The sequence below is a fragment of the Myotis yumanensis genome, unplaced genomic scaffold (genome assembly GCF_028538775.1).
Source record: "Myotis yumanensis isolate MYYU_CA2020_CCGP unplaced genomic scaffold, mMyoYum1.0.hap1 SCAF_4, whole genome shotgun sequence".
Classification (NCBI taxonomy): Eukaryota; Metazoa; Chordata; class Mammalia; order Chiroptera; family Vespertilionidae; genus Myotis; species Myotis yumanensis.
The window spans coordinates 67,791,598-67,812,604 of NW_027223755.1; the positions used below are offsets into that span (position 1 = coordinate 67,791,598).

Below are 21,007 nucleotides of genomic sequence, written 5' to 3' on the forward strand. Positions count from 1 at the left end.
CTGCAGTGAACATAAGGATTTTTCTGTCTTTTTGAATTAGTGCTTTGAATTTCTTTGGATAAATACCAAGAAGTGAAATTTCTGGGTTTTTCTTTGTCTCTTGTTATAACCTTTGTTTTAAAGTCTATTTTGTCTGGTATAAGTGTTGCTACCCCAGCTGTTTGTTTGTTTTTAATTTCCATTTTTAAAAAATTTATTTTTCCATCTCTTTATTTTCTGTCTCTGTGTGTCTTTCCATCTGAAGTGAGTCTCTTTAGGCAGCGATTATAAGGGTCTTGGTTACTTATCCACTCAGCTACCCTATGTCTTTTGATTGGAGCATTTACTCCATTTACTTTTAAAGTAATTGTTGGTAGATATGTACTTGTTGACATTTTATTATTCATGATTTTGATCTTTTTTCCTTTCTTCTTAAAGACATCCCTTTAACATTTCTTGTAACACTGGTTTGGTAGTGATGAATTTCTTTAACTTTTTCTTGTTTGGGAAGCTCTTTATCTGCCCTTTGATTCTAAATGATAGCTTTGCTGGGTAGAATAATATTGGTTGTCGTCCCTTGCTTTTCATCACTTTGAATACATTATGCTTATCCTTTCTGGCCTGAAATGTTTCTGTTAAGAAATCAGCTGACAGTCTTATAGTTAGGTAACTATCTGTCTTTCTCTTGCTGCTGTTTAGAGTTTCTCTTTGTCTTTAACCTTTGGCATTTTAGTTATGATGTGTCTTAGTGTGGGCCTCTTTGGGTTCATCTTGTTTAGGACTCTGTGCTTCCTGGGCTTATATGTCTATTTCCTTTGCCAGGCTATGGAAGTTTTCAGTCATTAGTTCTTCAGATAGGTTTTCAATCCCTGGCTCTCTCTTCTCCTCCTGGTACTCCTATGATGCAAATGTTGGTGTGCTTTAAGTTGTCCCAGAGGCCCCTGAAACAATACTTGTTTTTTTGTTTTATTTTGTTTTTGGGTTCTTTCTGCTATACTGATTAGGTGTTTCCTCCTGCCTTATCTTCCAAATTGCTGATTCAGTCCTTTGATTCATCTAATATACTGTTGATTTTCTCTAATGTTTTCTTCATTTCAGTTATTGTATTATTCATTTCGGACTGTTCTTTTTTATCTTTTCTTTCTCCATTTTTATGTTTCCTGTCTCTTTGTTGATCTCACTGAGATAATTGAGCATACTTATAACCAGTGTTTTGAACTCTGCATCTGGTAGATTGTTTATCTCCATTTTGTTTAGTTCTATTTCTGGAGTTGTGTTCTGTTCTTTCATTTGGGACATGTTTCTTTATTCCCCTGTGTTTGTTTCTGTGTATTAGGTAGAGCTGCCATGTTTCTTGGTCTTGATAGAGTGGCCTTATGGACTAAGTGTCATGAGGGGCCTAGTGAGCCAGTCGTGTAGGTTGTGTGTCCCTCCTGTTGAAGTTGAGCCTTGATTACTGTTGGCACATCAGTGGGAGAGATTGACCCTCAGGCTGATTGGTTGTGAGGACTGGCTCTGACCACAGTTGAGGAGCTGTTGTGCAGAGGGTGGCCCTACAGAGGAGGATTTGCTTTAGTATTCTGACACCTGCAAAGTCTGCACTTCGAGTATATCCCAACCTTTAAAGTTGTTGGGAGGGACTCTGGTGCAGGCCAAAGTTAGCTGTTGCCTTTGCCCTATCTGGGCTACTTGGTATGAGCTGCAAAGTGATCTACAGATAGTTGCCCCTTGACTGGGTTTGGAGGTGCCTGGGAGAGGCTAAGGCAGCCGTGGGCAAACTACGGCCCGCGGGCCGGATCCGGCCCATTTGAAATGAATAAAACTAAAAAAAAAAAAGACCGTACCCTTTTATGTAATGATGTTTACTTTGAATTTATATTAGTTCACACAAACACTCCATCCATGCTTTTGTTCGGCCCTCCGGTCCAGTTTAAGAACCCATTGTGGCCCTCGAGTCAAAAAGTTTGCCCACCCCTGGGCTAAGGTGACTGAGGCTGGCTACCACTATTGTCAGGCTTGGGGCTTCTTTGCAAGAGAAACAGGGCACAGTAAGGACAGATGCTGCTTCTTTGGATTTGTAAACCTTTAAGAGATTTTGGGAAAGTCTGAAGCATGAGCCAAAGACAGGCTGTTTGTATGGAAAAGCCACTGGAAGCAGCTTGGGTGTACTTGCAAGTTGGGTGAGGTGGGGTCTCAGGGAATCACCAGGGTTGGGTTAACTCTGTTAGCTAGGTGGATGGAGGCTCAGATGCAGCACCCACCTGCGAGTGCAGGCTGGGTTGAGAGAGGGATCAACAAAGGAACAGTGTTCTCTGCCAGCACTTCTGTCTGGGCAAAAGCTGCCCCTCCAGCCCTCATTCTGAAGCCAGATAAATCAGTGTGCTCCGTATGTCCCTGGAACCTTTTGAGCTGCCTCCCCACAGCGAGTAAATCTGTCAGCAAGTAAGTCTGTGTGCCAGCCCTTTAAGACAAATGCTTGGAACTCCAGCAACCCTCCATCTCACTCAGTCACAATCCCTCTGGTTTTTATAGTCAGAAGTTATGGGGACTTCTCTTCCCAACCCTGGAATCCTGGTCTGGGGAGCCTAGTGTGGGGCTGGGACCCCTCGCTTCTCAGGTGGCACCTAAGCAGCCAAGATACCCCTCTCGATTTTTAGCCACCACATGTTGGTGTGGGACCAGCCCATTTGGCATCTTCACCCCCCACCCCCTCCCCTTGACTCCATGTGGCTTCTTCAGTATATCCTTAGTTATGGAACTTCAGTATATCCTTAGCTAGTCTTCAGAAGGTTCTCAATGATGGTTTTCCTATAGTTTCTTTGTAATTTTGATGTGGTCGTGGGAGGAGATGAACACAGCGTTTACTACTCCACTATCTTAACCAGAAACCTATTTTTAAAAATTTTAAATGCTGTTAAACCTACAAATCCAATCCTAACATATATGAATTATTCTTTCTCAGAGTGAAGATACACAACAGCAAATCATCAGGGAGACATTCCATTTGGTATCTAAGAGAGATGAAAATGTTTGTAATTTCTTAGAAGGAGGATTGTAAGTAAAGCATTTCATAGACAATTCTAATCTTTGTATGTTTAGAATATATACTGTTTAATCTGTTTATGGTAAAAGTTTTTTTAATTTTAATTAATTTCATCAGGTGAATTAATTGCCAACTATGTTAGCTATAAATCTAACTTAAAGAATTTTTTAGCCTGACTGGCATGGCTCAGTGATTGAGCGTCAACCTATGAACCAGGAGATCACGGTTGAATTCCCGGTCAGGGCACTTGCCTGGTTTGCAGGCTTAGTCCCCCATGTGGGGTATGCAGGAGGCAGCCGGTCAATGATTCTCTCTCATCATTGATGTTTCTATCTCTCTCTTTTTCTCTGAAATCAATAAAAATATACTTAAAAAATTTTTTTAAAGATATATAATCTTGTTTGTTCTTTTTAAGAATTTTATAAAAGTACTAGTAGCCCTGCACATGAATCCATGTGCTAGTAGCTTGCTGCCGCCCTCCAGTAGCTCTCTGCTCGCTGCCCCGCCCTCCTGTAGTTTCCCCCGCCCCCCTCATAACTTGCTGCCCTGCCCCCTCCTGTAGCTCTCCACCCGCTGCCCTGCCTTTTTGTAGCTCCCTCCGCCCCCCACCCTGCTTAGCTTGCTGCCCTGCCCCCTCCTGTAGCTCTCTGCCACCTGCTTGTAGCCAGTAGCTCGCTGCCACCCTCCTGTAGCTCTCCGCCTGCTGCCCCGCCCTCCTGTAGCTCCCTCCGCCCCCCCGCCCCGCCCCTCCCCTCATAGCTTTCTCCCCTGCCCCCTCCTGTAGCTCTCTGCCCACTTGTATCTCGCTGCCTCACCCTCCTGTGATCCCTGATCCGGTACTTATAAGGTCGGTCGTTAACGCTTCATGGTGTAACAACCATTTCCATATTACATCTTTATTATATAGGATTTTATATAAGGCAATATATGTATATGGTGAAAATTTGAACATTATAAGGAAGTATAAAATGTAAAATGTAAATTAGAGTCTCTCCGAATTTTAGTTCTCCTTCCCAATTTCTTGTGTGTCATTCTAGAAAATTAATTTTGCATTGACTAACATATAAAAGTGTGATCTTAAGATCAAACTATGTATGCTAGTTTGCATATTTCTTATTTTCACTTAGTAATTTGAAAAGCTTTGCCTTATAAACATATCTAGAGCAACTTCATTCTTTGTAATGACTACAGGCTAGTCCTTAGAGCAGCGGTTCTCAACCTGTGGGTCACTATCCCTTTGGGGGTCGAACGACCCTTTCACAGGGGTTGCCTAAGACCATCGGAAAACACATATATAATTACATATTGTTTTTGTGATTAATCACTATGCTTTTAATTATGTTCAATTTGTAACAATGAAATTGGGGGTCACCACAACATGAGGAACTGTATTAAAGGGTCGCGGTATTAGGAAGGTTGAGAACCACTGCCTTAGAGTGAATAGATCTGTTCATTAAATTTTAGATTACATACTTTATTTTATTATTACAAACAAGACTGAAGTCTGCTTTTTAAATCTATGTCTATGTGTATATGTATAGGCATTTCTGTATATAGATTAGAATTCAGCTAATATATTTTTCTATTTTAAATGAGAAACTAAGAATTACTTATACTTTGTAGTGTTACATGTCACACATACTGCAACAAAAATAACTTTAAAAAATAAAATTACTTATAATTAACTTGCCAACTATTATAAATACTTTTAAATTAATGGGGTTCATGAAAATAATGTGCTCTCAAATAGTTTTATAAATGTTCCCCCATGTTTATATCATTGATTTTTAAAAAAATATATTTTATTGATTTTTTACAGAGAGGAAGTGAGAGGGATAGAGAGTTAGAAACATCGATGAGGGAGAAACATCGATCAGCTGCCTCCTGCACACCCCCTACTGGGGTTGTGCCCACAACCAAGGTACATGCCCTGGACCGGAGTCGAACCTGGGACCTTTCAGTCTGCAGGCCTCGCTTTTCCACTGAGCCAAACTGGTTAGGGCTATAATTGATTTCTTAATAAGATTAAGAAATTTCCTCATTGACAATTCAAAAACTGAACTTTAACGAGTCCCACTGTAAATAATCACAGGTTTAGTCAAAGAAGCCTACACTTTAGTATTTTAAGGTATATAATGCATATTATGAAAAATAGGATAATAGAGAAGTCACTCTTATCTGAACATAATTACTTTTTACCATGTAGAAAGTTTTATTTCATAAAAGGTTATATCATGCTGCACTTAAATTGATAAATATTTGTAAATTTTGCTATTAACTTATGACTATCAATTTAATAGTTGAGACAGGTATACCTGGTTTCTGTTTTTATATTTTAATTGTATTTTTTTATTTCTCTTACACCTTTATAATTTAATGTCTTTGCCATCACTATTACTTTCTGTCATATCAGTCTCTTAATCTCTTATCCCATAAGAAACTACCACCCACCATAGTGCGCTGCATATGATAGACATGCAAAAACTTGATTGATCTAATCAGGCACTGTTTCAACTATAAATTATGGCTTGACTTTGTGATTATTCTTTTCCAACCTTATAAAAAGTAGATAGCAAATATTGCATCAGAGATGAGAATACACATCTGGTTTAGTCCTAGTTATGTCACTAACACGCTGGCTTTTTTGGTCAGGTAACTTAAAATCTTCTATCGCAGTTTTTATCTGGTATTTGGACTAAGAAGATTTCTAAAATTCTGTGGTTTTATATGGTGTATTGCATTCCATATAAGAATTTGTATCAGTATTTATCTGTATTGTACTGTAGTTTAAAGATGAAATTATATTTTTAAAGATAAATATATACTTGCCATATTAATATCTTTGCTTTCTTTTAATAACATTCATAGCCATTTTTAACAACATTAATAGCCATTTAATAACACCAAAATTTGGTCCTTTCTTAAAAACAGCCAAACAGAAGTTTAAGACAACTGCTAAATTGCTGATTTCTGATGAAGCAAAATCTGCTGCTTGTGCTCTTTTTGTGTCTTTCGTGGAACAATTGCAATAATCTACACTAATAAAAGAGAAAGATGCAAATTGCTGTACCTTTGCGACGCCCACCAGCCAATCAGGAGTGAGTATGCAAATTAACCCAACAAAGATGGCGGGTTAATTTGCATATGCAGGCACCCAGCGGCTGGGGGCGGTGCAGGACACTTGCGCCATGGCAACAACACAGGCTTTCCACATCACCCCAGCCACTCCTGGCCTCTAGGCAGCGGAGGAAGGCAGAAAGGCAGCTTTGGGCCAGAACCAAGGCAGAAAGGCCGCTCCGGCCAGAGTGAAGGTGGTACCAGCAGCCAGGGGAAGGAAGGCCTATTCTTGCATGAATCTTCGTGCATCGGGCCTCTAGTAACCTATAAAAATAATGTCAGAGAATCTTTAAAGTATACATATTTTCTAATTGAATCTTTTCTATAAACATCTAGCATAGTTAAAAAATTTTTGTCAAAAATTATTCCTCCTTTTGCTATTAGAGAACATAAGATAAATTGTTTCTATAGAACTTATAAATTCAGTATTACTTTTTAAATTTATTTACCCATTTTATTTTATTTTTTTGTTAATCCTCATCCCAAGGATATTTTTTCATTGAATTTTTAGAGCGAGTGGAAGGGAGGGAGAGAGACACAGAGAGAGAAACATTGATGTGGGAGAGTCACATCCATTGGTTGCCTGACCGGGACCAGGGATCGAGCCTGCAACTGAGGTATGTGCCCTTGACCAAAATTGAACCCACAACTCTTTTTTTTTTTTTTTTAATATATTTTATTGATTTTTCACAGAGAGGAAGGGAGATAGATAGAGAGCTAGAAACATCGATGAGAGAGAAACATCAATCAGCTGCCTCCTGCACATCCCCTACTGGGGATGTGCCCACAACCAAGGTACATGCCCTGACCGGAATCGAACCTGGGATCTTTCAGTCCGCAGGCCGACGCTCTATCCATTGAGCCAAACCGGTTTCGGCAAACCCACAACTCTTCAGTCCATGGGCTGATGCTCTATCCACTGAGCCAAACTGGCTAGGGTTTCAGTGTTATTTTACTGAGTAAGTAATATATACCATTTTCCCTTTTTTGAGTGTTCAGTTAGCTTTTATGTTAGTGTTAGAGGGTCTTTTGAGAAGATGAACAAACTAATTATTGTAAACTTAACTATGATAGTTAAACTGTACTTAGAAAAATGTAAGATGTTTGGAAAGATTATTTATAAAATGCTGTAATTTTAACAAATATAAGTAAAAACATTGGATGAAAGAATTTAATATCTCTTAGCTCAATTTTTGTTGTTTTGCATTTATATTTCAAAACAAAATGTGTTTTTGGAGATTTTGTTGGGAAATCTGTCCAATTTAAGAAGAAATGTCATTCTTTTTTTTTTCTCCCCTCATTTCTAATCAGTCTTAAGCTTGTGACTTATGTAATTAAATTTAGTAAGCACTTTCAAATGTCCTGTCATCTGATTTCTGCCCTCTTTCTGACCTCATTGCTTACTAATCTTTCTTTGTCTATAGACCGCCTTTCTCTTCCCTGAACATCCATACTTTGTTCTTGATGAAATGGCCTTTTTATTAGTTACTCTGCCTGAAATGCTCTTCTCTAAATTCTGTCATTGCTGCCTCATTATTATTAGATCTTGGCCTAAATATCACTCTTAACATCTAATCTGAAGTAATGAACCCATCAATATGGTATCATCTTATTTTGATTCTCTATGTAGTGCTTTCCACTCTGATAATGTTTGTTTATTGCTCCTTATCCACTATCCGTGTCTGACACATAGTATATACTCAGTAGATAGTTTAATGAATGAATGAATTAAAATGAAGCAGCAACATCTTTTACTTGACATTTTTTAAGAAAACAACCACCTTAATTTATTCAGTCTTTGATACAAGATCACTTGAATGCTATGCCAGTAAATGTTACCTTTTATTTTATAAAATGTTTTTAAGTAAATTATCAGTTTGCTTGAGCTAATGAAAATGTTTTTCATTTTGTTCTTATAATTTTCCAATTGTTTTGTTTTGTCATTTAGATTAATTGGAGGATCTGACAACAAACTAATTTATAGACATTATGCAACGTTATATTTTGTCTTCTGTGTGGATTCTTCAGAAAGTGAACTTGGCATTTTAGATCTAATTCAAGTAAGTTAACATTTGCCTCTATTTAAATAACAATTTTGCCATTTACATTTAAAAAAATGTGTATGTTACAAATTTTCTAAAATGATGTTTTGTTTAGTAAGAAATGAAGCATTCCATAGTAGTATTGGGTGGGTAAAAGAGGGAGGAAGGATGTAAAAACACGTAGACTAACTTAATCTGATTAAGACTAATCACAACTAATTTCATCACGCTCCTTTTTTCTTGTTCATGTAAGTCACCATAAGAAGCCCAAGAGTCATGAATCTCTTACCATGTGTATCCAGATTTGACCCCAAAACCCACTCCTCTCTGTCTCCTGAAAATCTTTCATAATGTCCCTGGATCTCAAGGTCAGTCATCAGGAAATTTCTCTTTATCTTCAACCTCTTCTGTAACATTGCCTCTCATGCTTTCTTTATAACATTGATCCTGGAGGTCTTCCCTTGCTTCTCTTCTCATTGCTTTTTCCAGATCATTATCTCTTCTAAAACATCTCCAAACTTTATCTCACGTTATTAAACTATACCACCTTCTACCCATCCTGTTGCAGTAATCTTTTATTCCCACCTTCCATTCATTGGAGATTCTATGAAAAACTTTCAAGGGTCTGAGATTTTATCTTACTTGCAAGCTAATAAGTTAACTATCACAGTTTCATGGATGTTGGCAGAAGAGGAGAGATTTCTGGGCCAGAAACAAAGGACTTTATTACTAGCAGCAAAAGCAGTAGCCAAAGTAAAAGCATTTGCTTACACTGGGTCCTCAAGTCCCAGTTTCCAAAGTGTGACTTGAAAAGGGCCATGTGATACCTGCATACACAGTAGATTGAATGATAGCAGAGGAACCACAACCTTAGGGAACTTGAATCTTTGATAGTGGACACTAAGCATGTCTGCCCTTGAAGTGGAGGAAGATAATATTTTCTAAGAGTAAACCTACCCTTTGATTTGGAGGGAGACATTCTCCATTTTCTAAGGCTGTTTGCTAGACAAGCTTGCTTGAAAAGATAGTCCACAATAAAGACAGTCAGTAACTCTGCTCACATTATGTACAGAAATGAAGAATTATTCACTGCCTTCACTTCAATACTGCTTGTGATTTCAGTGTTCATGTGGATAATTCTTTCAGTACACTGGTGTCTTCAAACATTGGAATTCCTCTTCTCCAATAAATTTTGCCCTTTACCCTACCTCACTACTTACTTCTTGATCTTGTCTTTATTCACACTTCAATTCCTCCATCATTTCAACTTCACAGTTTGCACTCTCTGCCACCTCTTACCTTTCATATCACAATTTCTGTTACTCCTACAAATCTTTGAGCCTGTTGGGATCTTAAGTCTTTTAAACCTGTTTTATTTTCACTGTTCCCAATCCTTCTGATGTCTGACTTTCCTTACCCAGCTTAAATTCTTAGTCATCATGATAATCATAGCCTTGTATATAGTGCTCAGTTTTTTTCTTGTAACTATACGTTTCAACATACAAAGAGGGGGAAAAAACATAACCATACTTACTGTGGCTTTACTTTAAATTCATAATCCCTAATCTCCAAGAGTCCTTAATGCTACTCAGTCCATTCACTGGTCCATACTCTAGGCAACTACTGATACACTCTCCTTTCTCCTTAAACCTCTAGCACTTCTAGCACCTCTGCTTTCTAGGTCACTGAGAAAATTGAAGCAATCAGAGGAGAACATCTGTGTCCATGTGCTCTGTTCTCTCTTCTATGAGAAGTGAACTCACTGTACTCCTAGCTAAGGCCAATTCACCCACTTATATACTAGTTTTCTCCTCGTTGCTATAGCAATTCTCCCTCTTTCTTCTGTGTCATTTCCCCTCTCTTTTATTTATTTCTTGATCTATGATTTTTAAAAATTATCTTAAGCCTTATGATCACAAAATTCACAATTTTGTGTTGATAATCTATTCTCTACTTTAATCCTTCTAGTAAGTTGACAACAGCACCATTACCAATCACAAATATATACAGTAATTCTATAATTGTTTTTTTGAATAACTGGTTCAAGACAGTCCTGAATTATAACTTAGTCTGACTTAAAGAATTCATAAGCAAAGTTTGCTACTATATATTGTCATGTTGAAAATTTTTTATGTTAAATCCTCACCCGAGGGTATTTTTCCATTTTTTTTTTTTTTAGAGACAGTGGAAGGGAGGGGGAGAGACAGAAAGAAACATCTATGTCAGCGGTTCTCAACCTGTGGGTCGCGACCCCTTTGGGGGTCGAACGACCCTTTCACAGGGGTCACCTAAGACCATCGGAAAACATATATAATTACATATTGTTTTTGTGATTAATCACTATGCTTTAATTATGTTTAATTTGTAACAATGAAAATACATCCTGCATATCAGATATTTACATTACGATTCATAACAGTAGCAAAATTACAGTTATGAAGTAGCAATGAAAATAATTTTATGGTTGGGGGTCACCACAACATGAGGAACTGTATTAAAGGTTCGCAGCATTGTGCCTGGCTGGTTTGGCTCAGTGGATAGAGCGTCAGCCTGGGGACTGAAGGGTCCCAGGTTCGATTCCGGTCAAGGGCATGTACCTTGGTTGTGGGCACATCCCCAGTAGGGGATGTGCAGGAGGCAGCTGATCGATGCTTCTCTCTCATCAATGTTTCTAACTCTCTATCCCTCTCCCTTCCTCTCTGTAAAAAATCAATAAATATATTTAAAAAAAAAAAGGTTCGCAGCATTAGGAAGGTTGAGAACCACTGATCTATGTGAAAGAGACACATCGATTGGTTGCCTCCTGTACACGCCCTCCCCAAGTGGAGGATCAAGCCTGGAACTGAGGTACATGTCCTTGACTGGATTTGGACCAGGGACCCTTCAATCTGAGGGCTGACACTCTTTCCACTGAGCCAAACTGACTAGGGCTCATGCTGAATTTTAAAAGCATTTGACCCTAGAGATCATCTATAAAATGTGAGAAGTGTTAAGTATTCTTTATTTGGTATTATACATAAATCACACTGAAATGCCTTTTATTAAATAAAAGGCAACTCTTTAGATAAAGGCAACAGTTTCGATAGGGAATTTTAATTGAATTGGCATAGTTAGGACCAAAATGATAAAATGGACACTGCCAGCATATCTTGTTAATGAGCACAACTTGAAATACAAGCAAGTCTTGCTGGTCTAAGAAATAGAAAAGGGATTTCCTCAGTATTTAAACATATTAATACACCAGTTGTATAAATCTAAGTATAAAACCAATCCCCTACAGGGTTTTTGATGGCATCCACCATCTCTCTGAAAAGTTAAACATTATGAATCAAGGCCAATCATATTTTTAGAAGGGGAAAACAATGATAGCACTTGCTGAACCAAAATTACCATCAAGTTTCAAAATGCTGATTATATTAATTTAACCACATGCCAATCTTATTTAAATCAGAACTGCCCAAAAGAAATGTTTTACCAGCTGTTCATGATCTGATTTCTGGTGTATGAGATCAATTTAAATATGGTACAAATAAAAAATGTCATAAGACGTTGGTTGTAATAAGGCAGTAGCCACCTATTACTCATTAGTAGCTTTTTTTGAGATAAGCTACCAAGTCTGCCCTTTCTGCACTCCTCTTAATGCCAGCGAAGATCATTTTTTGTTCCAGGGATATACTTCTTGGGATTCTCCAAATACTCCGTCACTCCCCAGGTGATACCTTTGTTCTTATTGGCAGAAAATTTAGGGATCCGACCTTTCTTTCACCCAAATAGACCATGGAGATTTGGCCCAGTCTTGTGCTTGCCTCCCTTTCCCATAGAATGGCACCAGGCACACTTTTGAACAAAAATCTTCTTGCCCTTCTCAACATCATTCATTTTTAAATTGCTCTTTGGTCGCATGTTACACAGAGGTTCCCACTCACCAAGCCAGACGTCCTGCTTTCTAAGTCCAAGGACATGCCCCATCTGCGCCTACGTATCCATATTGGTGCAACTGAACTTGCTCCCATTTTCCCTCTATTTTTAGATCATTCCCACTAGCCCATAATATTTTCTCCCATCTTAAAAAAAAAAAAAAAAAAAAGACCTCTCTCTACTTCCTTCTCCAGACACTGCCTCATTTCTCCCTCCACCCCTTACAGCAAAAACACTTTTAAGACGTCTGTATAAAATGTCTCAACTTTTCCTTTTTGTCTGGAACACACTTTAGTCAGGTTTTCAGCTTATAGTTGCTGATCAGTTTCATCAGTCCTTTATTTGATTAAGATTGTTGATCACTCTCTTCATGAAATTTTTCTTCGCTTGGCTGGTAGGACACCTTACTTGCCTGGTTTTCATCCTACTTCTGTATTGCTTTATTGGTTTTATGACCTCTCCCATCTCTTTGGCAAATCCTGTTGGATATACAGAATATAACCACTTATTACACTCTGCATTGCCACTACATTGATCCAAGCCACCACTAGCTCTTGCTGGATTATAACAGTAGTTTCCTGACTGGTCTTTCTGCTTCCACTGTCTTTTCCCTTTGGTCTTATCTCAGTAAAACAGCCAAAGTGATACTATTGAAATATGTCACATCTTACACTCTTCCATTCTGAATTCTTCAATGGCTTTTCTTCTCACTCAGAGTAAAGGGAAAGCCAAATTCCTTACAAATGACCCATGAGGCCCCACATAATTTGACTCCCCTCCCCATACCCTAATTATCTTACTTCATCTTCTACTTCTTTTCCTTTTTCTCTACCCACACTGACCTCCTTGCTGTTCCTCAAACATACTGGCATGCTTCTACATCAGAGCATTTGTGCTTGCTAATCTTTCTACCTAGATTGTTCTTCCTTTTGATATTTCCATGGTTGGCTCCATTCTTTCAGGTCTTGACCCAGATGTTACCTTCTCAATATGTATTCCGAAGCCCTTTTCTTTCATATTTTCTAACCCCTTTTCTGCTGTATTATTTTCCTTAGTACCTACCACTATTTAGTATACCATATATTTGACTGACTTTATCTTGTTTATTGTCATTTATCCTTACAAGAATATAAGCTCTGTGATGGTCAGGATTTTTGTTTATTTTGTTCACTTATTTATCCCTAGTGTGTACAAAGGTCCAGGCATGTAGTAGATCCTCAATAGGTGATTGTTGAATGAATGCATGTAGTATTGAATGCTTAATATTTACCATTTTTTATAAAATAAGTGACAGCAAAACCCAAAGGTTAATTAGGAGAAGAGTTAGTTAGAAAGATAAAATATAGTGGTTGCTATGTAACGTATTAACTAACAGTAAAAAAAATGTAGTTGCTATAAATAATTTTATTGAGTTAAGGTTATCATGAGGGAATGCTCCTGCATGAGTCAGTCACTTTAAAAACATTGAGTGAACAAAGATGGAAAGAAGTAGCTTATTGTTTCTCCTTCTTTCATGAAACAGCTATTCAGAACTTATTTAGAACTGATTTTCTTGCTTTGTCCAACCTCTAGTTTTGAGAAAGGCAAGTGATATGTAAAAAGTAAGTGTGGAAAATTATAAACCAAGAGAGTTTAGGTCAAAATCTCTTGGTTTTGCATGTTCTTTAGAAAGCGGATTGAGAAAACTTATTAAACATTAACATATAATTACTAAATATATGTTTAATTTTGGTATTTTGAATATTAAAAATGACCATTCAGATGATCGTGGACATATTTTTATGCAAAGATTTCATGCTTCTAAGACATGCATGCTGTCCCAGATTTGACTTTATATGTTATATAAAATCTGAGAAAGGCATTGAATTGAATTAAAATTGAATAATCAGCTTCTGTTTTCTCTTGTTCCTTTTTTTAATTCTTTATAAGTTGGGGAAAAAGTAACCTTATTTGTATCTGATGTGTACTATTTTAGTGTGGTATTGACTGCCAAATAAGCAAATTTCAGAGTTGATAGCTAGCTTTTTTTAGAGTCCTTTCTATTGTAGCATATCTTCATTGGGAATGTTAAAATATTTACAGAGTGAGAATAGAAGCTCATTAAATATTAATGTTGGTTGTATGAGTTATTTATAAGCAGTCATATTGTCCTCAATTAATTTGTTATGCCAAACTAATGGAGGCATAAAAATTCACTAGGTGATTTCAAATTCTGTAATTGTTTACTGGACCCCATGTAGCAATTAAATCACCATCAGTCTTGTTCAGTTGTAGTTTAGAAATAATTGATAACTAACAGCTAAACTTTTCTATAGATATAGAAAGATAAGTTTTGGCTATGTTACAATAAACATACAAACTAGAGCTCCATGTATAGCATTTGTTATTACTATGGTACCAAGTGTGAAATTATTTTAGTTACTGGAGGAGGGGGTCCCTCAGCCCAGCCTGTCCCCTCTCACAGTACAGGAGCCCTCAGGGGCGGGAGGCAACCTGGCGATCAAGGGAAGGCGACGCCCCCATCACACCTCTGCTGCAGCTGCCATCTGAGGCTTGCCTGCGCCTTGGGCCGGCCCTGGGCAGCTGGGGGGCTGAGGGGACTGGGGGACTCCAGAGGCAGGGTGCCGGCAGGGCTGAGGGGACTGGGTTCCACCATCTTGTGGCTGTGGGCACTGCCATCTTTGAGGGCGTGGCAGTCAATTAGCATATTCCCTCCTTATTGGCTGTGGGTGCTGTCATCTTTGAGGGTGGGGAAGTCAATTAGCATAGCCCCTCCTTATTGTCTGTGGGTGCCGCCATCTTTGAGGGCGGGGTAGTCAATTAGCATATTCTCTCCTTATTGGCTGTGGGCGCCACCATCTTTGTGATGGTGTGAGGGTCAATTAGCATATTCACTCTTTATTAGATAGGATGGCTGCTAATACTAATTTAGTATGAAATTGAGCATATCAGTTAATCTTTATAGACCTTGACTTTTTTTATCTGTAAACTATGCCTGCTTCAATTTGCTGTCTATAGACCTCATGAGATTGTCTGAAAGATCAGTGAATAAAAGCAAGCTAATAGTGGTTAAAGTCATTCAGACTCCACTTTGTACTGGTATATAACTTCGGACAAGTTGTTTAACCTCTTTGATCATATTTTTTTTTCTTTTTTTCTTTTTTGCAAAATGGGGGTAATGATAATACCAACTCATAGAATAAGTACAGGTATTAAAAAAGATATTGTGTCCCTGGCTGCTGTGGCTCAGTTGGTAGGAGTGTCATCCTGTACATTGAATCTCAGGTTCGATTCCCAGTCAGGGCACATATCTAGGTTGTGGGTTCAATCCCTGGCTCTAGTCGGTATGTGTGCAGGAGGCAAGTGTTCAGTGTTTCTCACATCGATGTCTCTGTCTCCTTTCTCTAAAAATCAAAGAACATGTCTTCAGGTGATGATTAAAAAAATGATATTGTACATGAAGCTTGTGGAAAAATTATGTCAGTCATTTTTAGCTAACATCATTAAAGCATATATTTTTAAGGAAGTCATATGAAGTATTATTAGTATACAAATTGAATCAGATAAGAAGTCCTTTTATCTTTTTCACTTTTATAAGAATTTGTGAATCTTTTTATTCTATATATGTGTGTGATGGCTTTGGATAAATTCTACATGATGATAGAGTTATATGATAAGAAATAGAAAAAAAAAAGAAATAGACTTAGTTTGTAAGCCAAGAATACTTAGGTGAAGAAAGATCACCTAATCTTCCCAGTATCTCATAGGAAATTGTGCTGAGGTAGGTGCTACCTAACATAGAATGGTGTGCCAATGGAGGCCTTGCCCCACCCCACCCCACATTATTATTCTGTAGGCTTGAAAGCACCCTTGTCAGTGAGGTGACACATATACACTACTTAAGCTTTAGGTTGTATAGGTTCAGTTGCCACCTGTTTTTAAGTGTAATCTGGGAAACTCAGCTGACTAGCATGTGGGAGGTTGCAGCTTTCTTATTGGGCGGTTGTGGGATGGGGGGTGTGGATATAACCCTGATCCCATGGGAAGGTGAGTTCTGGTGCAGTTCCTCCTGCTGGCGAAAGAGGGAGCACTGGCCCAGTTGGTTTATTTTCCAGGTAATCCAGAATGAGTGCCGAAGATCATTTTAGGAAAATTCTGCTTGCTACACTATACTATATTACCAGAGTATTAAAAATTTTCATTTTCAGAAAGATAAGTTTCATATATATATGAAACCAAACAATATTTCTGTAAACAATTGAATTAGAGACTGTTAGACTGATTCAGCATTTCTAAGATTTTTTTTCTTATTTTTTTTCTTGTTGAGAAGTCTAATTTTCAATAATTAGAAATGTAAAATTTACTTTTCTGTTATTTGCATTGCTACTTCTTCATGATAAACCCTGGAATCAAATTGATGATACTTGCTATTGGAGTTTACATGTTTTGTTGACATCTCAACAGTTCTCTTGGGAGGCATCATAGTGTGAAATTGGTGTTTGGAGTCATATGGTATGGATTTGACTGTTGGCTCTGTCATCTAACAGTTATATGACTTTGAGCAAATTACTTAACCTTATCCATCCTGAATATTCTTATCTGTAGGGGCTGATATTCATACCTACCTTGCCAGCATTGTAAGAATTAGAGCTAATATATGTGAAGCTGATGGCATAGAGCCTAGAATGCAGTAGACATTCTTATTATTCACTTAATAGTGGTGAAGGAAGTATTTTGGAACTCAGGTACCTAAGGTCAGAATTTTGGAGCTGGAAGCATCTTAAAATTTAATTGTTATCCTTCAAAATATGTTTGAGAGAGAGGAAACAACTTAACTTATAGTGTTTCTCTTTAAGGTGAATTCTTTATTTCCTAGTGTAGAATGGTAGGTTTTCAGGAAGGAATTGGATATAGAGCAGGAGAGTTCCCTCTGAGTTTGGTTATTCAAGTTTTGGGGTTCCTTAAATTTTTATTTTTTATAAATTAATTCAGATTTACAAAAGAATGGCAAATATAATACAAATAATTCTTCCCTATCCTATCTTCATCCAGATTCCCCAAATTTAACATCGTCCATATAACCAAAGCACAGTGATCAAAATCAGGAAGTTAACACTGATACAATACTATTGTCTAACCTGAAGACATTATATGAAATTTGCCAACTGTCCCATTAATATAATGTTTTTTTCATTCACAGTTCAATTCAGGTCATATTGCATTTAGTTTTCATGTCTCCTTTACTCTGCAGTAGTTCTTCAATTTTTGTCTTTTATTCATGTCTTTCATTCCTTGATTCTTTGAAGAGTACTGGCCAGTTATTTTGTAGAATATTCTTCAGTTTGGATTTGTTTGATATTTCTTAATAATTAAATCATGTTACGTATTTTTAGCAAGAATACCATAGAAGTGATGTTACTTCCTTTTTAATGCATCATATCAGGAGGTACATGATATCATTTTTGTCCCATTACTTGTGATATTTATTCTGATTTCTTGGTTAAAATAGTACCTGTCAGGTTTACTGTAAACTTCCATTTTCCCTTTGTGCTTAAAAGTATTTTTTAGGGAGTAATTTAGAGACTACATAAATACTCTTTTCCTAATCATGTTTTTGGTCATTAATTTAACTTCTTGATAACTCTTGCCCAAAATAATTATTATTTGTAGTATTTGCCAAATAGTGATTTTCCCATCATGCCTTATGTACTTATTAGTCAAAATTGTATAGTGGAAAACTTTCTAAGATTTTTGTTCATTTTATTTTGTTTGAAATCAATGATCAAAACATCAAGTGTACCATGTTTAATTATAGGTAGACTATCTTGCAAGGCCATATATCACTTTTATTTATTTATTTATTTATTTATTTATTTATTTATAATATATTTTGTTGATTTCTTACAGAGAAGAAGGGAGAGGGGTAGAGAGTTAGAAACATCAATGAGAGGGAATGAGAGAAACATCGATCAGTGCCTCCTGCACACCTCCTACTTGGGGATGTGCCCACAACCAAGGTACATGCCCTTGACCGGAATCGAACCTGGGACCCTTCAGTCCACAGGCAGACGCTCTATCCACTGAGCCAAACCAGTTAGGGCCAGATACCATTTTTTAAATCAACTTTTGCTTGGAAGTTTAAATATAGTTCTAATAATTTATATCAATATGTGTTTTAAAATGTTATCATGATTGGCTTTTGTGCAGAAAAAGAAATAATCAGAGGCTACTTTCATTTTTAAAATTAACATTTGATATATTAGTCTTACAAACTAAAAGCCCCAGTTCTTCCTTAGATTTCTAAATCCAACATACAAATAATATTAAATCACTTCAATGCAGGGGCTACAATGTAATTTCCTATAGTACAAGCAGTTTTTGTTTTGTACAATTCTAGGTTAATGTGGGTGGTAAAAATATGGAAACTTAAAAATTTGCTTTATACTTTTCTGTATTTTCCAAATATTCTAAATAATTACTTTTTACTACATTGAAAACAAAGTGCTGTTTTTTATTGTTGTTGAGAGGATTATTCCTAGTAAATAAGAATGTTGGTTCTGCAGTGAGACTTTCTGGAATTTAATAAAGACTTCACTACATAACTGTGTTAGTAGTTAACTTTTTGCTTTAGATTACTCTTCAGTAAATAGTTGTTAATAAAAATACCTGCCTTATGGGATTACTGTGAAGGGTTAAAAAATAATCTACTTAAAGCACTGGGAACAGTAACACTGCCGTAATAGTATAGACTCAATAAATGATAGTTTATCATTACTAACCTTTTCTAAGAGAAATAATCGCACAAAAAGAATCAGTGATGTGATCTCTTTCAGAATCATTATGACATGAATATAAAATACAGGTAGTCCCTTCATCAACTCTTAATTCCTTCATATTGAAATTGAAAATTTAGCCCTGGCTGATGTGGCTCAGTTGGAGTGTTGCCCTATACACGAAAAGGTTGTGGGTTCAATTCTGTTCAGGGCACATACCTAGGTTGCCGATTTGATCTCTGGTTGAGGTGCATACAAGAAGGCAACTGATTGAAGTTTCTCATCTCTCTCTCTCTCTCTCTCTCTCTCTCTCTCTCTCTCTCTCTCTCATAGTATATGCACAATAAATATCTCTATTTCTACTAGGATTATAATCATTGGCACATTAGTGTCCGGGTCAGGTTTAGTGCAAATCCAGTCATACCTTTAAGGTTATGAATATTATTCAGTGGTATACATTGGAGTGTGTACCTAGGCTACATTCATAATTTTTCTTTAAAGGTACTTAAGTTCAGTCTCTCTTCCCTAGCTTTATTGGTATATTTTTAGTGGCATATTTTATTCTTGGTTTGAGTGAAACCAGTTATCTCTCTGGAACAGCATTTCTCAACATGTGGGTTACGACCCCTTTGGGGGTCGAACGACCCTTTCACAGGTGTCGCCTAAGACTATTGGAAAACAGATATATAATTACATATTGTTTTTGTGATTAATCACTATGCTTTAATTATGTTCAATTTGTAACAATGAAATTGGGGGTCACCACAACATGAAGAACTGTATTAAAGGGTCGTGGCATTAGGAAGGTTGAGAACCACTGCTCTAGAATATCTTGCTGCTAAGAAAATATTTTTTTTAGACTATTTGCCATTCTATTTGTATTCTTAAGTTTATTCCTACTGTTCTTGGGCTTAAGACCTTTTCTATCGTATAACTTGTTAGTTTTACATTTATGTACTTCATTTAATATTATATCTTAGAAACAGTAGGATAAAGTCCTCCTGAAATTTAACCAAAGTCCCCAAACTCAGAAAGAAATTTTATATATAGTATTATAGTACTAGCTAATGTATATGTATTACTTTATTTAGTGAGACACTGTTTGAAGCCCTTTATATTTATTCATTTAATCACTAAAACAACTCTATGGGATAGGTGCCATGAATATGCCCAAATGAAGAAACTGAGACTTAGAGTTAAATAGCTATTTTGTTTAAACTAGGTATTATTAAAATGAAGGAAAATGTAAAACACAATTCTCTTAGTAAATTAAAAATAATTTTTCTTCCACTAGTCTTTGAATTCCTTAAAGCCATAGATTAATGAGTAGCTATTTAGTAAATAATTGTTATATTGAAATTGACTTTAAATTTTATATCATTTTAAAAATGAAACACAAGAGGGTGCTATTTACTATTCACTACTAGTGTTTTGCTTTTAAAAAAATATTTCTCCTTGTGAAATAGGGTGCAATAGCAACTTTATTATTATTTTTTTGTTCTGGCTAGAACCATTAATTTATTTTCTTATATTTTTTACTTCAGTTTATAGATTATTAGTTTTGTATTGGCCTTCTCCATGTAACAGATTGACAGTATGTATCTATTTGAGGGGCTCTAGATTTCTAATTATATTAAGCAATTTTGCTAAATGAAAAGAAAAGTAATAGAAAGTTTTTAAAAAAATCTTTATTGTTGAAAGTATTAGATATGTCTCCTTTTTTCTCCCACTGACCCCTTTATTACCTGCCCCTGCCCTCCCACCCCATACCTCTACCACCATACTGTCTGTGTCCATGTGTTATTCATATTGGAAAGTTTTTTGAAGAGGGTCTTTGATTTCTTTAAAGCCAAATTTAACATTTGAGTGCATTAAGTCTTAGGAATTATTTTCCTAAATTAAGAATATGTAATTATGACATTTTACTGAAGAGCAGTTATAGCAAGAAACCTGCTATTTAGAATTTACTCTTTGTCCCATTGGATCACCTATGAATAGGGTGACCATACATTTCAATATGCTAGGAACAGTCCTGCTCACATCTGTTGTTGCAAGCTGTTGTTTTATTATGATAACATTGCATCTATTATTATAACATAACTAGAGGCCTGGTGAATTAAATTCATGCATGGGTA

At 36.6% G+C, this 21,007-nt stretch overlaps 1 protein-coding gene and 1 pseudogene across 6 annotated transcripts in view; one reads left to right on the top strand and one right to left on the bottom strand.

Moving 5' to 3' along the window:
- AP3S1 (adaptor related protein complex 3 subunit sigma 1) overlaps nt 1–21,007 on the top strand; it is a 53,784-nt gene that overhangs the window by 18,945 nt on the left and 13,832 nt on the right. For 5 of the 6 annotated variants that reach the window (XM_070412495.1, XM_070412493.1, XM_070412497.1 and 2 more), the window contains exons 2-3: nt 2,942–3,033; nt 8,088–8,199. The exons of the other annotated variant lie outside the window; for it this stretch is intronic. In XM_070412495.1, coding sequence (XP_070268596.1) covers nt 2,942–3,033; nt 8,088–8,199 — 204 coding nt within the window. The remainder of the gene's footprint in view (nt 1–2,941; nt 3,034–8,087; nt 8,200–21,007) is intronic. 6 annotated transcript variants of the gene reach the window in all.
- LOC139008386 (cytochrome c-like) lies at nt 11,766–12,141 on the bottom strand (annotated as a pseudogene).